General features: G+C 45.7%; 1 protein-coding gene across 1 annotated transcript; it reads right to left on the bottom strand.

Annotated features, from left to right (window-relative positions):
* Window positions 1-13,051: 13,051 nt before the first annotated feature.
* Window positions 13,052-16,074, bottom strand: LOC139448268 (uncharacterized). Its single transcript, XM_071229800.1, has 3 exons — window positions 15,966-16,074; window positions 14,390-14,538; window positions 13,052-14,073 (listed from the first exon to the last, which is right to left on the bottom strand). The coding sequence occupies exons 2-3, from the start codon at window positions 14,529-14,531 to the stop codon at window positions 13,898-13,900; spliced, it is 318 nt and encodes a 105-aa protein (XP_071085901.1). The 5' UTR covers window positions 14,532-14,538; window positions 15,966-16,074; the 3' UTR covers window positions 13,052-13,897.
* Window positions 16,075-16,715: the final 641 nt, after the last annotated feature.

The raw sequence follows: 16,715 nt of genomic DNA, 5'->3' as shown, positions 1-16,715 counted from the left end.
CTCACTCATTGTTTGTCCAAGGGACGCAACTCTGCACTTCCCGTGGCCCCAGAACACCGCACTCGGGAATTTCCAGCTATATGATGGCGGTCTGTAAATAGGCGCGTGTGGACCAGACAATCCAGTGATTGGCAACACGCGCTTCGATGTAACAAGGTTATATTTGGGATAACACTTTTTGGGAGTTGGGGGTTGAGTCCCATCCGGGATTCGAACCCACACAGCCAGAGTCGGGCACCTAGTCGCCAGCACACACACAGTCAGCGATCTAACCCACAGCCATAGAGGCTTCCACAAAATAGAAGTCCGACAACTGATCGCGTTGTTTGTGTACCCCTCTGACATCATCATTGAGCTATGATCGCTTCATGATATTAGCGCAAATCAGTGATTCTATTTCAAGTGGCGAGGGGACCGCCTCCGTGGTCTAGTGGTAGTGCGTCCGCCCGGAGAGCGGAAGGTCCGGGGCTCGATCCCCAGCCGCGTCATACCAAAAGACGTTAAAAGATGGGACTTGTTGTTACTCTGTCTGGCGCTCGGCAATAAGGGGCTAAAACAAGGACTGGTCGGCTCGGAGTCAGTACACTGTGTCTGAGTGGGGTATTCATGCTAAACTGCGGCATGGTATCTCAGTGTGCTAGCACTATAAATCGGCATCAGTTCGGACTAGTACAAGCAGCCACACACACACACACACACACACACACACACACACACACGTGCATGCACGTCGCTATATAAGTGCAATAATCTTGGACGTGACGTTAAACCCCATTTCACCTCGCCTCACCTGAAGTGGCGAGGACTATGGAGGGTGGTTCTGCATTCAGAGCACACCAGGGACGAGGAAAATCTATATCTCGAATATTTATGATTTTTGGAATTATATTTTGTTTCCAAATTGAAAGCACGGACTGGGTAACCCATGGGTAAAATGTAGGAAGCCCATAGGGGTTGTTCCCCGTGTGGAGTGCCGGTTACATCAAGTTCTCAGTCCCACAACTGATCGTGTTGCCATGCTCATTGACTTGTTTGATTACGTGTCATCCAAGTTTGGGTCATTGCTCATATGTCAATAGGGGCGGTCGGGTAGCCTAGTGGTTAAAGCGTTCGCTCGTCACGCCGAAGACCTGGGTTCGATTCCCGACATGGGTACAATGTGTGAAGCCCATTCCTGGTGTTCCCCGCCGTGATATTGCTGGGATATTGCTAAAAGCGGCGTAAAAACATTTTGGGTTTCGAACTCAGAGGGGGCACGGGTGGCCCAGTCGTCTCAGGCGCCGCGATTCGCTGTGCAGAGTTGCGTCCCTTGGGCACGCCAGAAATCTATGATTGTGGGTTCGAATCCCGGTTCGGCCAGATTATGTTTCTAGGTTTGTCAGCACCATACCCATGCTCGTGGGTTTCACCGAAGTGGTAAACGTCTGAGACCTGCATCACTTCAGGCTTTCCTCCCACATTAAGCTGACACGCCGCGATATAACTGGAATACTGTTAAAAGCGGCGTTAAACCCAACTCACTCACCAACTCGAACAAAGAGGCAACTGGTAATATTGTGATTTAGTAATCCAGCAATGACGTACAGCGTGGCGCGGCAGTAAAATCCTTTTCTTTGGTCTCGCGTTCGCAAAGGTCTTGAATGGAAAACATACTTGAGAGTCATGAAACGCGTGTAAAATCCCTCTCATTGCTACCGCGTTCGTTTTAAATACACAAGTCTGCAATGCAAAATGTGCCCAATGAAACGCACTGATTTATTTTTGACGTTTTTTTAGAAACATGTGGTGACTGACGTCTTTTGTTGTGTATCTACATTGGTAACATTGAATGACTGCCTATGTGTGTCGGGGCGGTCGGGTAGCCTAGTGGTTAAAGCGTTCCCTCGTCACGCCGAAGACCCGGGTTCGATTCCCGACATAGGTACAATGTGTGAAGCCCATTTCTGGTGTCCCCCGCCGTGATATTGCTGGGTTCGAATCCTGGTTCGCCCCGATTATGTTTCTAGGTTTGTCAGCACCATACTCGTGCTCGTGGGTTTCACCGAAGTGGTAAACGTCTGAGACCTGCATCACTTTTCTGCTTTTCTCCCACATTAAGCTGACACGCCGTGATATAACAGGAATATTGCGAAAAAGCGGCGTAAAACCCAACTCACTCACTTCTATGTGTGTCGCTCACAAAGGACTTTTCTGCTGATTAGGAGGTTCTTACATACGATGTGTTAACCTGTTCCTCTCTAAAAACATTATAAAGCAAGTTATCACCTGTACCTTAAACAACAAACAAATAAAAAAGCTTAATATTTTAGAACACATGTGTAATACTTCATATGAATGTAAATAGATATTAGTCGTATCCACCAATCAAGTTTATTTCGTTATTCAGGCCACATGGCCCATAGTGCAGGTGTAAGATAAATAATATTTTAGGTCACATGTCCAAAGTTTTACATATCTGTCGATCTCATTTTAAATAATTACATAAATATAAAGCTGTCAAGCGTAGTACATTAATATCAGAGGATTAAAATAAATTTGCAAACGTAATATTACCTTTATAATATTTCTGTAATGAGGCAAAAAAAAAGTATTTCTCAAGTGAATAAATTTCTTACATACATAAAAGACATGGTATTCATCCTCTACTAAATGTAGGTCACATTCTTTACGCACAGATTCTGTATGAGATATATTTAACAATACGAATAATGTTGACTCGAAAGTTGTGAAGAGGTATTCGAAATTTACACATTGCTGTAACTAATCGTTCGTCTCTGAGTGCGTTTGTGTGTGTGTGTGTGTGTGTGTGTGTGTGTGTGTGTGTGTGTGTGTGCGCGTGCGTGCGCGCGTGTGTGTGTGTGTGTGTGCGTGTGTGCGTGCGCGTGTGTGTGTGTGTTCGTGTGTGTGTGTGCGTGTATGTGCGTGTGTGTGCGAGTGCCTGCGTATGTGTGTGTGCGTGCGCGTGTGTGCGTATATGCGTGCGTGTGTGTGCGTGCGCGCGCGCGCGTGTGCGTATGTGTGTGTGTGTGTGTGTGCGTGCGCGTGTGTGCGTATGTGCGTGTGTGTGTTAATTTGTTCTCAAGTACAACCGTTGGTGGGTCTTTCTAAGCTGAACTGAACTGAAGTGAACCTAGCCCTGTCTATGACAGCACAAAGAGGCTAAGAAAGTCGAGGCCACCCAAGATGTTTTGAAACCTTCAGTTTGAGCCTGTTATCACTGATATCCTTTCACCCAGAAACTGGAACAAATTTGCAATAGGCTACAATTTATATTAGTTATTGGGGCATTAGTTATTGGTGTGATTCATGCATCAGACCGCTTCCTTCAGGCCAGCACGTGTTCATTACTGTCTCAAACGTACCGCGCTGCACAATAACATCAAGACTTTCATAAAAGAAATATACTACTCAAAGTTAGTTAAGGATAACCACTTTAAAAGGTAAAAGGTCAAATTGCGTGCATCTGTTGAATTAGCCAAAGACAAGATTGTGTGAAGACACGTTAAATGAACAAAAGTCCGTTGTCATGTGTCACCCAGTGTCAACAAACAACAGGCGACCAATCATCAGTCAGATCACCCTTCAAAATGAGTGTATCTGACCAAAACTGAAACGTAAACGAATCGAAAAAACAAATTCTTTGTCCAAAAAGCCAATCTCAGTAACGTGTATGTGATCCACGTGGTGCGATCAGCGCCTGACACCGTCGTCTCATGCTCCCAGTAAATGTCTGGATGGTTGCCAAGGGAAAACTGTTCCACTCTTCGGTAAGAGCATTGCCGAGTTCTTGTACAGTTGCTGGAAGGACAGGGCGTTGTGAGAGGGAGATCTGCAGCTCGTTCCACGTGTGTTCGATAGAGTTGACATCAGGTGACCGGGCTGGCCACTCCATGCGGACAATGGTCTCCTGCTCTGAGTTGGCATCATCGACCCTGCAACGATGAGGTCGTGCGTTATGGTCCATGAGGATGAAGTCCGGTCTAACTGCACCCGCATACAGTCTCGCGTACACATATAGAATGTCATCCCTGTAGCGCACACCTTTCGTCGTGCACCACTGTAGGATATGGAGATTGGTTCCTGCCACACTCGGGCACGACGATCAATGAAGACATTTTCTCGATTCACTGATGAAAAGTATTGGGGTCCAGCCCTGGGTCCACTTGCACAAAGGGATCTTAGCGCTAAGATGATCGTAACTACCATACTTTAACATAGGCTTACAATAGTCATAGCACTAAGATCGCTTTGTGCAAGTGGGCCCTGGTCTGTCCGATTGACGTGATATTCAGCCCTATTCAGTCGTGTATGCCCTCCGTGACTGTCTGGGTTGAAACGTTAACACCACTGGCGTTCCGAAGGTCATTTCTGAGTGTGGTGGCGGTCACGAAATGATGCATTCAGGAGAAACCCGTCTTCCCGCTGTGTGGTGGAACTGTGTCGACCACCTGCAAGTCGCTGGGTAGCTGATCCAAACGTCTGGTGTCGATCGCACTGTGGCTGACACCAAAGACGTTTTCAACATGCTTTGTTGACCCAGTTTCAAACATGCCTATGCATATGCCTAATGCTTCGGTTGGCAAACGACGTGGGGTATAAGTGTATTCAGTTGTTGCAATCCTCAGTAGCAAATGTTGTTGTGCTCTCTGATAATGATGTGATAATTCTGTCACGACACATCCAAAGATACTTCCAAAGGTTTTCAAGCACGAGGTGCACCTCGTGCCCATAACTGCATGTCTGTTCATCTTGAAATTGGGGGCGGTGGGGTAGCCTATTGGTTAAAGCGTTCGCTCGTCACGCCGAAGACCCGGGTTCGATTCCCGACATGGGTACAATGTGTGAAGCCCATTTCTGGTGTCCCCCACGTGATATTGCTGGAATATTGCTAAAAGCGGCGTAAAACCATACTCACTCACTCACTTATCTTGAACTTGAGGTCCTAAAGGGGTCACCCAATCATTTTGTACCGGGATATTTCAATCTAGTTTGTTGGGTGATTTTTTTTTTATCATCAAAGCTTAATCTTTAGCAAACTTTGAGTAGTATATAACTGGGATTCGAAACCACATGGAACAAACTACAACCTGATAGTACATTGCTCTCAAAGCATCTATGGTACTGACACATCTTGACAATCGTGGGTAGTCAAGCCAATCTTGGTGTCCAAGAAGCACAGCTTCTGTAGTATAACACTATCTATGATGAATAATAACCGCCTCCGTGGTCTAGTGGTAGAGCGTCCGCCCGGAGAGCGGAAGGTCCGGGGTTCGATCCCCGGCCGCGTCATACCAAAAGACGTCAAAAGATGGTACGTGTTGTTACCCTGTCTGACGCTCGGCATTAAGGGGATAAAACAAGGACTGGTCGGCTCGGAGTCAGTGTACTGTATCTGAGTGGGGTATTCATGTTAAACTGCGGCATGGTATCTCAGTGAGCTAGCACTATAAATAGGCATCAGTCCGGACTAGTACAAGCAGCCACACACACACACACGCACATGCACGTCGCTATGTAAGTGCAATAAGCTTGGACTCGAAGTTAAACTCAATTTCACCTCACCTATGATGTATAATGCACGGGGAGCTGGGAATGAAAGTAGAGTGCTCTCTGATCCATTGACCGGTGTATACTGTTAGCGCTTTGAGCATGCAACTTGTGTATTGTATCTAGCGCAATTGAAGTACACACTGTATCATTTATTATTATGATTAACCCTGTTGCTTGTCTGCTATCAAGGTGACGATGATTAGTGAGTGAGAGCGTGAATGAGCTGGTTTAACGCCTCTTTCAATAGCATTTTCGACATATCACGGCGTGATGCAGGTCTCAGACGTTTACCACTTTGGTGAAACCCACGAGCACGGGTATGATGGTGTAGTAGTGGCAGTGGTAGTGGTAGTGGTAGTAGTAGTAGTAGTAGTAGTAGTAGTAGTAGTAGTAGTAGTAGTAGTAGTAGAAGTAGTAGTAGTAGTAGCAGCAGCAGCAGTAGTAGAAGTAGTAGTAGTAGTAGTAGTAGTAGTAGTAGTAGAAGTAGTAGTAGTAGTAGTGGTAGTAGTAGTGGTAGTGGTAGTGGTAGTAGCAGCAGTAGTAGTAGCTGTAGTAGTGGCAGTGACAGTATAGTAGTGGTGGTGGTATGATAGTGGTAGTGGTAGTATTGTCACACATCCTTTAAGTATTGTCGTAACCGCAACTTTGTATTTTGTAACCTATAATTGTAGATATAATTATCTAGATACGCCTACCGACAATGACTGAAAAAGGTACTATTCTATGAATATTAGCTTCTGCGGTGATGCGGCCGTCAAATCGGCTGTTTCAATCAGAGGGGGATTATTGTTATTTGTCAACCTCTGATTGACCAATCAGAATAGCGTCATTTCCAATTTCATGGCAGAATGCATCATATACCTGTTTAATGATAGATATCTTAAATATCTCCGGAGCGATTCTATTATTTCTAGGCCAGGAATCGTGGGGCTAGGATTACAAGCGTTCCTAGAAGCTTTTGTAATGACAATCAAAACATACAAAGTACTAAATAATAAAAATATTAAAAGCTTAGATATGAGAACAGGAAACTGAAGCGCTTTCAACTATTGACTCTCTTTGTAATTCCATCGCTAAGAAATGGATAGAGATTTTGTGCATCACTGGTCCGGGGTGGGATGTGTTTGTTCACCTATGCCTGACAACGGTGCCGCCTCAAGTGTGGGGGTCACACTGTTCGCGGGTGGCCCTTGGGGGGTAAAGGGGGGGGGGGTAGAGGGGGGGGGGGGGGGTAAGAGGGGGGGGGGGGAGGGGGGGGGGTGTAGGGGTGACATTTCTCAGGACTTCATTTCCTGCCAAGGTCTATACGCTGTAGCTATAGTGCCGTGTGTGAGATATTGTAATAGTATACCCGCTCACTGCTGATTTTATTTGTTTTATTTATTTTATCAGAAAAGAAAGTGCACACTTGAAAATATATATACAGTATATATAAACACCCACATCAAATACATCACCATCGAAAAAACATTTCTGGTTTGTTTCATATTTGTTTAGCAAACTTCAAACATGCGTGTATACTTCCTTGGTGCGACAGGTTTTTTATACTTATCGGGATTGCTATTGAAATTTGGCTCTCAAACCAGAATACTGGTGTCAGGTATCTTGTAAATTAACTATTATTATTAAATAAAAATAGATTTTTTTAATTTATTGTAAATAATCTATTCATATATGTATGTACGTATTTCTATTCAGTAATTGCCTTTAATTCACCAAATAAGAAAATAAGTAAATATACATTAATATGATCAGGGTCTTTCTCCAAAACAAATATTGTGATAACCTTTTTTGTGGCTCTTGTTTATTTGGGTTAGGACATTATGTGTAGACAAAGTTATCAAGTTCAAGGCCAAATATTATGTCGGCCAAGGACATATCCTGTTTCTATTGATGTCACGGTTTCCAGCAAGTAAACCGGGGCATGGGTGCCTCAGTCGTCTAAGGCGACGCAATTTGCTGTGCAGAGTTGCCTCCCTTGGGCGCGCCAGGAACTTATGATATTGGGTTCGAGGCATGGTTCGCCCTGATTTGGTTTTCATCACAGTGGTAAACGTCTGAGACCTGCATCACTTCAGGCTTTCCTCCCACATTAAGCTAACACGTCGTGATATACCTGGAATACTGTTCAAAGCGGCGATAAACCTAACCCACTTACTCACTAACTAGTAAATCATTCTAAGCATCGAATAGCGAGTGAGTTTAGTTTATCGCCGCTTTCAACAGTTACAAGTTCTAAAATGTCCTGGGCGGTCGGGTAGCCTAGGGGTTAAGCGTTCTCTCGTCACGCCGAAGACCCTGGTTCGATTCCGACATTGGTACAATGTGTAAAGCCCATTTTTGGTGTCCCCCGCCGTGATATTGCTGGAATATTACTAAAAGCTGCGTAAAACCATACTCACTCACTCACTCTAAAATGTCCATTATTTAGAGTCATCACAGGTGATTGTCGTAAGAGGCGCCTAACGGGATAGGGTGGTCAGGCTCCCTGACTTGGTTGATGACAATAGTATCGTCATCGTATTCCAACTGTGCAGAACGATAAAATCACTGGATTGTTTGATCCAGACTCGATGTTTAAAGATCGCCGTCATACAGCTTGAATATTGCTGAGTGTGGCAGAGCGCTACGGATCTTTGTACAGGGATGTCGACAAGCGGCGACCTTGACGATCATGGAGATCAGTTAGAGATCAGATAGCGATCCATTAACACTTTTGAGATCTTAGCGCTCTATATGGCGATCTATGGCGATTTGTAAGAACGCCACAGAGCGCCGCCTAGTGGAATGGGGGTAGAACCTATGATGACTAAACTACAGGGAAGAAGGAAGTGCACCCATGTTTGATGGTCGCAAAAAATTAATCAACCAACACATAATTAGTCGATGTATTTGATACGGGTATCATAGTTGTGTTTTGGACAGGTAGCAATACGTCGGCGTCAGTCCGGACTAGTACAAGCAGCCACACACAAACACACACAAACACACACACACACACACACACACACACACACACACACACACACACACACACACACACACACACACACACACACACACACACACACACGTACACACACACACACACACACACACACATACACACACAGCCGCGTGCATGCACGTCGCTATATAAGTGCAATAATCTTGGACTCGACGTTAAACTCAATTTCACCTCCCTCCCTCACTCACTCACCCACTCACTCACTCAAATAACAGCGGATCAGGGAACAGGATCTATATTTAGCAGCACGTGCATCACGATCTAGGTCAGCATCGGTACATGTTACCAGCACAAACTTTCATAAACAAAATAACTTTAAAACATACAAAAAACGTGCATATGTAGTAGTATTTAAAACGCTATTCACTTAGCTCGAGATGCACGCACTGCTACATTTAACCCGGATTGTGACCAGGCACATGGACTGCGCACTGTGCAGTTTTTGCCATTACTGTAAGTAATATTCCTTATCGCCGTAATGGCGTGTTTTTACTTTTTAAGCATCAGCACACATGCAACTGTATTCGTAATTTAATACTCGCCAATATGTCGTGATTCTATAGCTATTTCAGGTGACAAGGAGCAGCCTATCGCCGTCCTTAAATTACATCGCGGTCCATGATTGTTTGACACCAGCCACACCACTACCAACCGAACCACTACCCACCACGACCAGACCCACCACTTCTTCCACCCCAACAACCCAACACTACCTGCCCCTACCCACCACTACCAACCCCACCACTACCTGCAACTTCCTGCTACTATCAACCCCTCCACTACCAACCACACCACTACCAACCACTATCCACCACTACTAACCCCACCACTACCAACCACACCACTACCAGCCCCACCACAACAAACCCCGCCACCACTATCAACCCCTCCACTACCAACCACACCACTACCAACCCCACCACAACAAACCCCGCCACCACTATCAACCCCTCCACTACAACCACACTACTATCAACCCAACCACTACCGACTTAACCACTTCTAACCCCACCACTACTAACCCCACCCATACTAACCCCACCACTACCCACACAACCTCTACCAACCCAGCCACTACAGCCACACCACTATCAACCCAACCACTACCGACTTAACCACTATCCACCCAACCACTACTAACCCCACAACTACAAACCCACCACTACCTGCCCCAACACTATCCATCCTACCACAACCAAACCCACCACAACCAACCCTACCACTACCAACCACAGAACAACCAACCCCATCACTACCAACCACAGCACAACCAACCACACCACTTCTAACCCTACCACTACCAACCCACCACTACCAACCCCACAACTACCAACCCAACCAACCATACTACTACCAACCCCACCACTACCAAGCACACTACTACCAACCCCACCACTACCAACCACACTTCTACCAACGACACTACTACCTGCAACTACCAACCCCACCACTACCAACCACACTACTACCAAACCCACCACTACCAACCACACAACTACCAACCACAGCACACCCAAACCCCATCACTACCAACCACAGCACAACCAACCACACCACTTCTAACCCCACCACTACCAACCCACCACTACCAACCCCACCACTACTAACCCAACCACTACTAACCCCACCACTACCCACACCACCTCTACCAACCCAGCCACTACAACCACACCACTATAACTCCACCACGACCAACCCCACCACTATCAACCACACCAATACAACCACACCACTACCATCTTAACCACTATAACTCCACCACTACCAACCCCACAACTACCAACCCAACCAACCATACTACTACCAACCCCACCACTACCAACCACACTTCTACCAACGACACTACTACCTGCAACTACCAACCCCACCACTACCAACCACACTACTACCAAACCCACCACTACCAACCACACAACTACCAACCACAGCACAACCAACCCCATCACTACCAACCACAGCACAACCAACCACACCACTTCTAACCCCACCACTACCAACCCACCACTACCAACCCCACCACTACTAACCCAACCACTACTAACCACACCACTACCCACACCACCTCTACCAACCCAGCCACTACAACCACACCACTATAACTCCACCACTACCAACCCCACCACTACCAACCCCACCACTACCATCCCACCACTACCATCCCCACCACTACCAACCCCACCACTACCATCCCCACCACTACCAACCCCACCACTACCATCCCCACCACTACCATCCCCACCACTACCATCCCCACCACTACCAACCCCACCACTACCAACCCCACCACTACCAACCCAGCCACTACAACCCCACCACTACCAACCCCACCACTACCAACCCCACCACTACCATCCCCACCACTACCAACCCCACCACTACCAACCCCACCACTACCATCCCCACCACTACCAACCCCACCACTACCATCCCACCACTACCAACCCCACCACTACCAACCCCACCACTACCATCCCCACCACTACCAACCCCACCAGTACCAACCCAGCCACTACAACCCCACCACTACCAACCCCACCACTACCAACCCCACCACTACCATCCCCACCACTACCATCCCCACCACTACCAACCCCACCACTACCAACCCCGCCACTACCAACCCCACCACTACCAACCCCACCACTACCAACCCACCACTACCAACCCCACCACTACTAACCCAGCACTATCAACCCCACCACTACCAACCCCACCACTACCATCCCCACCACTACTAACCCAGCACTACCAACCCCACCAGTACCAACCCCACCACTACCAACCCCACCACTACCATCCCCACCACTACTAACCCAGCACTATCAACCCCACCACTACCAACCCACCACTACCAACCCCACCACTACTAACCCAGCACTACCAACCCCACCAGTACCAACCCCACCACTACCAACCCCACCACTACCATCCCCACCACTACCAACCCCACCAGTACCAACCCAGCCACTACAACCCCACCACTACCAACCCCACCACTACCAACCCCACCACTACCATCCCCACCACTACCATCCCCACCACTACCAACCCCACCACTACCATCCCCGCCACTACCAACCCCACCACTACCAACCCCACCACTACCAACCCACCACTACCAACCCCACCACTACTAACCCAGCACTATCAACCCCACCACTACCATCCCCACCACTACCATCCCCACCACTACCATCCCCACCACTACCAACCCCACCACTACCATCCCCACCACTACCAACCCCACCACTACCAACCCCACCACTACCAACCCACCACTACCAACCCCACCACTACTAACCCAGCACTATCAACCCAAACACTACCAACCCAGCACTACCATCTTAACCACTACCATCCCCACCTCTACCATCCCCACCACTACCAACCCACCACTACCAACCCAGCACTATTAACCCAAACACTACCAACCCAGCACTACCATCCCCACCACTACCAAGCCACCACTACCAACCCCACCACTACCAACCCACCACTACCAACTACACCACTACCAACCCCATCAGTCGTAATTATTGTCATTGTATAGTTCATTTTGTAATCATCATCTCCCATCAAGACAGTGTGTGAATGTTGTCAGCAATGTGGCCATTGTATTGCGGTTGCTTCGTGTTGGCGAGTTTGTCAGAGTGAAAGAGTGAGTGAGTTGGGTTTAACCCCACTTTTAACAGTATTCCAGTTATATCACGGCGTGTCAGCTTACTGTGGTAGGAAAGCCAGAAGTGATGCAGGTCTCAGACGTTTACCACTTCGGTGAAACCCACGAGCACGGGTATGGTGCTGACAAACCTAGAAACATAATCGGGACGAACCGGGATTGGAACCCACAATCATCGGTTTCTGGTGTTATCAAGGGACGCAACTCTACACTGCGATGCGGTGCCTTAGACGCCTGAGCCACCCGTGCCTCCCTTGTTAGTGTGAATGCTGTCAGAAATATGACAATTATATCACGGTTAAGTGTAAGAAATCGAACATAGGCCAGCACTTCCGGTGGTCAACAGATGCGTGTACTCTTCAACATGCAGTAGTATTCATTGTCACACTGATCGCATCTTGTCTTTCCACAGGTCTAGTGGTAGAGTGTCAGCACGGAGAGCGGAAGGTCCGGGGTTCGACCCCCGGCCGCGTCATACCAAAAGACGTTAAAAGATGGTACTTGTTGTTGCCCTGCCTGGCGCTCGGCATTAGGGGCTAAAGCAAGGAGTGGTTGGCTCGGAGACAGTATACTGTGTCTGAGTGGGGTATTCATGTTAAACTGCAGCATGGTATCTCAGTGGGTTAGCACTATAAAACCAGCTTTAGACTAGTACAAGCAGCCACACACATCTCTCCACAACAAGTCTGGAACGCGACGTTAAACACGCCCCTACCCCTAAAACCCTTCCCCCACCACCATCACCCTCACCCCCACCCACCCGTGATATCACGTGACAAAAGAAATGGACATAAACATGAAACAAAACACTCACGGGGGTAGTTTAATTCAAATTTATTCACATAAACTTAAGCAATATTTTCACGAACATATTTTCACAGTAAAGTAGAGTTCCCTTGACACGCTAACATATGTGGTGTATGGGCAGGTTGAACATATAACTTACACAAATACAACAACGCACATCGCAGTTCAACATTTCAGCATACAACTCGTCCAGTCTTTTACACGCCAGAACTCACGATCCTTGAGATCTCATAAATATGGCAACATCTTCGGACTGTTAACACGAGATACATCCGTAGTATTATTTATACCTTATTGTTCTCGATTCAATAATGATATTTTTTTCTCAGGCATTCATTCCTTCTCTCATTCTTCTTTCATTCTATTCTTGGATTCATGCGATCCATATAAAATATACCGTTATCATCCTACGCCGGGTAGAGTAACCTATCACAATCGGCAAAGATCCATTTGATAAATATAACTGATTTTTCAGGAGCCAGGGTTTGGTGAATGTGATTTAAAGAAGTTGCACCGCTATGCCCTATTATTCTTCCATGCCTCCCTGTTATAACGGTGTAACAATGTGTTTCACAACATTAATCTTCAAACAAAAATATCGCAGTATTCAAACCAGTTTGAAGTAATCGTAGGATGAAAAAACGTCCTACATACATAACTGATATAGGTATCTTGCCATAACTTTCAAAGTCCTTACAATGTCCTGACATGGCACTCCTTGAGAGAAAAAGGGAAACGATGAGACAATTATATCACAGCATAGAGTCACTGTGACACTATCACGTTATGACGTCATCACACTATGACGTCACAGTAGATGAAAGGTTTCAACGTGGGTGGTGCACGGCGACAGATTAGACCCGGGACACTTGAACCCCACCACGTGCACGGCGACGGTCGTGATGGATGCGACGGTTGCGGAAGCTGCGACGCGACACCTGGTGGTCACTGCCGATGTTAAAGTGGACGTATCTTTTTGCACGACGCTCATCGGAATTGTCTCTTCTCTCGCGTCGAGCGTCCTCGAATACTGTGAACAAACGAAAAACAATAAAAATCACTCGGTATTCAGCGTAAATCACACTTTTAGAATTAAAAAGAATATCTCAACGTCTTCACAATATAGGGATATTTAAATGTCACTTGAAAAAAGTGCCATGAGTTTTTCAAACAAATGTAGCTGTTGAACTATTTTTTACAATAATTATTATCTCATATAAGGCTTTAAGGTATTTTGTCTAACTTTGATTTATGTACACTAAATAAATTCATTCATGAGTTTTTATCAACAGAATCACGTCTCCAACTTCTTTCTAAGTGATGTTTTGTTACACGAGAATACTCACATCTCACGAGATCCTGTGCGAGATCCGTCACATCATCCCCGAGGGCAGTGTCGGTGTCACGTGACCTGTAGGGATGGGCTACAATGACCTGAGCCAGGACAAGGACGGACAGACATACGGACACAAGTCTTGTTACTTCCATTGTGGATCTAGAACAGAAGACAAAGAACACTAACATCTACACAACTAAACGTCGCATCAAATGACAATGTAATATACAGCGTTGTCTATAACTACTGAAGCTAAAACTTAAAGTGGGCGCGGTACATTAAAAGTTCAGAGTTTATATCGTTATCTGCAGGGCTGTAGTTGGGCACACAATTCAACCGGTTAAAGGAGGTTATACTTTAAAGATTTCCAGTTTAAATCTAAAGGGAGGAGAAGATCAGGTCACGTGAAGCATTAGATTCAAGCCATTCAACGTAGTCCCTCTTTAATGATCGCTATATGGCTGAAATATTGCCGATGCGATGTAAAATTTAACTCACCCCTCTTTAATATAATGTACAGTAGACTACGGTTATAACGAACTAAAAGGGACTACTAATTTTAGTTCGTTATAATTGTAGTTCGTTATAAGCATATATACAGCATAACTACAGCAAATAGTCGGGACCAAAAAGTAAGTTCGTTATATCCGTCAGTTTGTTATAAGCCTGTTCGTTTTAACCGAATTCACTGTACTTCTTGTGTAACACATCAACATATTTCAAAACAAGAGAGACAATTTACTGTTAGATTTGACATCTTCGTGAAGCGAGCTTGAGCGCACAAAGTCGTTAATGAACGGCTTTTAAAAAACATCCGTAAGGACTGACAGTGGTCGAACTCCCCCTTTAAATCGTGATTCATAGCTGATACGCTTCTCAACCTTTCATGGGGTGTGGGGGACCTGAATGCGTATGATACCATCTTCGGAATGGTGTCATGCAAGCATCCATTTTGTCATGCAACTGGAGCATGTCTAGATTCATTTAAAGGTTATATGAGTAAGACACAATTCAAGTACACAGCTGCTGTCGTCTAGTTACGTAACAGCACCCCTCTCAAATGATGAGTAGTAAAGATACAGAAACGTAATCACGCTAAAAGACGCAGGGTATTAATACAAGCGTTAGACGAGCACAACGTTCGGACAATCAGGTTTTAATTAAAGTCATGCAACGTTCACTTCATACTCAAAACTGCGTTGCAATTTGGATTCTGAAGTCCACTGACCCAAATTATCCCCAACACGCAGCCCCACAAATTACACCGTCTACACGGCAAAGTGGACATCAGATCACTGCGAGGTATATATTTGATCAGGTTAAAAGATTTCAGATATTTTCAAAAGACATATATTCTTTTACTTGATACATTTAAAAAAAAGACTTTCGTGTTTCAATCCTTGGAAAATAAAACCGATATAGACGACTATAAGCGTGAAGGCAAAAAACTATAAAATCGTAAATCTTCTGGAATGTTCAGAAACACAAAGCGGTTTTTTCTCTAATTTTCCAAGTGATAAAAGCAGTCAAACAGAAAACCTACACAGACCAAGTAAGAAACTAAAGGATAATAAAATGTCACTTACAATCTGTACTTCTGGGTTTTTTTCTGGATGGAGAAAAGCTGCGTCCAAAGATGTTACTTGCTTGATCAGCTGTTTGAACGTGGATGATCAGCTGGCTCGGGCACCCGGCCTTTTAAGCGGGCCACCGGAAGTCGGTAGGTGACAAACATGCTTTGACATTGAAATACGAACGTCATTACGCCAGTCACAGCATTGTTGATGACCGCTGACGCGTTCAGTAGATTCAATAGCTCGCACGGCGCTGTTCCGTTTGCGGTCAGAACATCCCAGTAACCAGGTCACACCGCCTTATTTGGAAGACCACGTGGACCGGCGTGAATGTGATTGGCTAAAATTTGGGCGGGTCTGGGGGTGTGTGTGCAGCTGTGGGAGGTCAAGGCCGTTCTATCGCTGAATCAGCTGATCGCTGTTGGTGGTAACCGCGGGCAGAAAGCTCGCAAACACACGCAAAAAAAAAGTTAAATATTTAATCGCTGACTAAAATCTGTATTAAAGCTGACGTGCACCATATGAGTCCTCCCGACGAAAATAGGACTCTTATATTTATGCAAATGATTTTTCGAAAATTCAAACGATATTAAATATGCATTAAATCACCTATATCAACTTTGTTACACATCGAAATGAATAAATTTCTGGCAAAACATAATCTGGAAAAAATGTTAAGACCACAAAAAAAAAACATTTTGATAATCAGGAATAAGTGAAGACACGCAAAACACGCGTATACATCATGAACACACACAACAT

Source organism: Haliotis cracherodii, unplaced genomic scaffold, assembly GCF_022045235.1.
Source record: "Haliotis cracherodii isolate W230 unplaced genomic scaffold, xgHalCrac1.p SCAF_7, whole genome shotgun sequence".
Classification (NCBI taxonomy): Eukaryota; Metazoa; Mollusca; class Gastropoda; order Lepetellida; family Haliotidae; genus Haliotis; species Haliotis cracherodii.
This window is presented reverse-complemented; position numbering and strand designations above follow the sequence as displayed.

What these genes read in the sequence shown, in the direction of transcription:
- LOC139448268 (XM_071229800.1), bottom strand. Translation starts at nt 14,531, where the DNA reads ATGGAAGTAACAAGACTTGTGTCCGTATGTCTGTCCGTCCTTGTCCTG. An exon ending in CGCACAGGATCTCGTGAGAT is followed by an intron (nt 14,074 to 14,389) that starts GTGAGTATTCTC and finishes GTTTGTTCACAG; the next exon opens with TATTCGAGGACGCTCGACGC.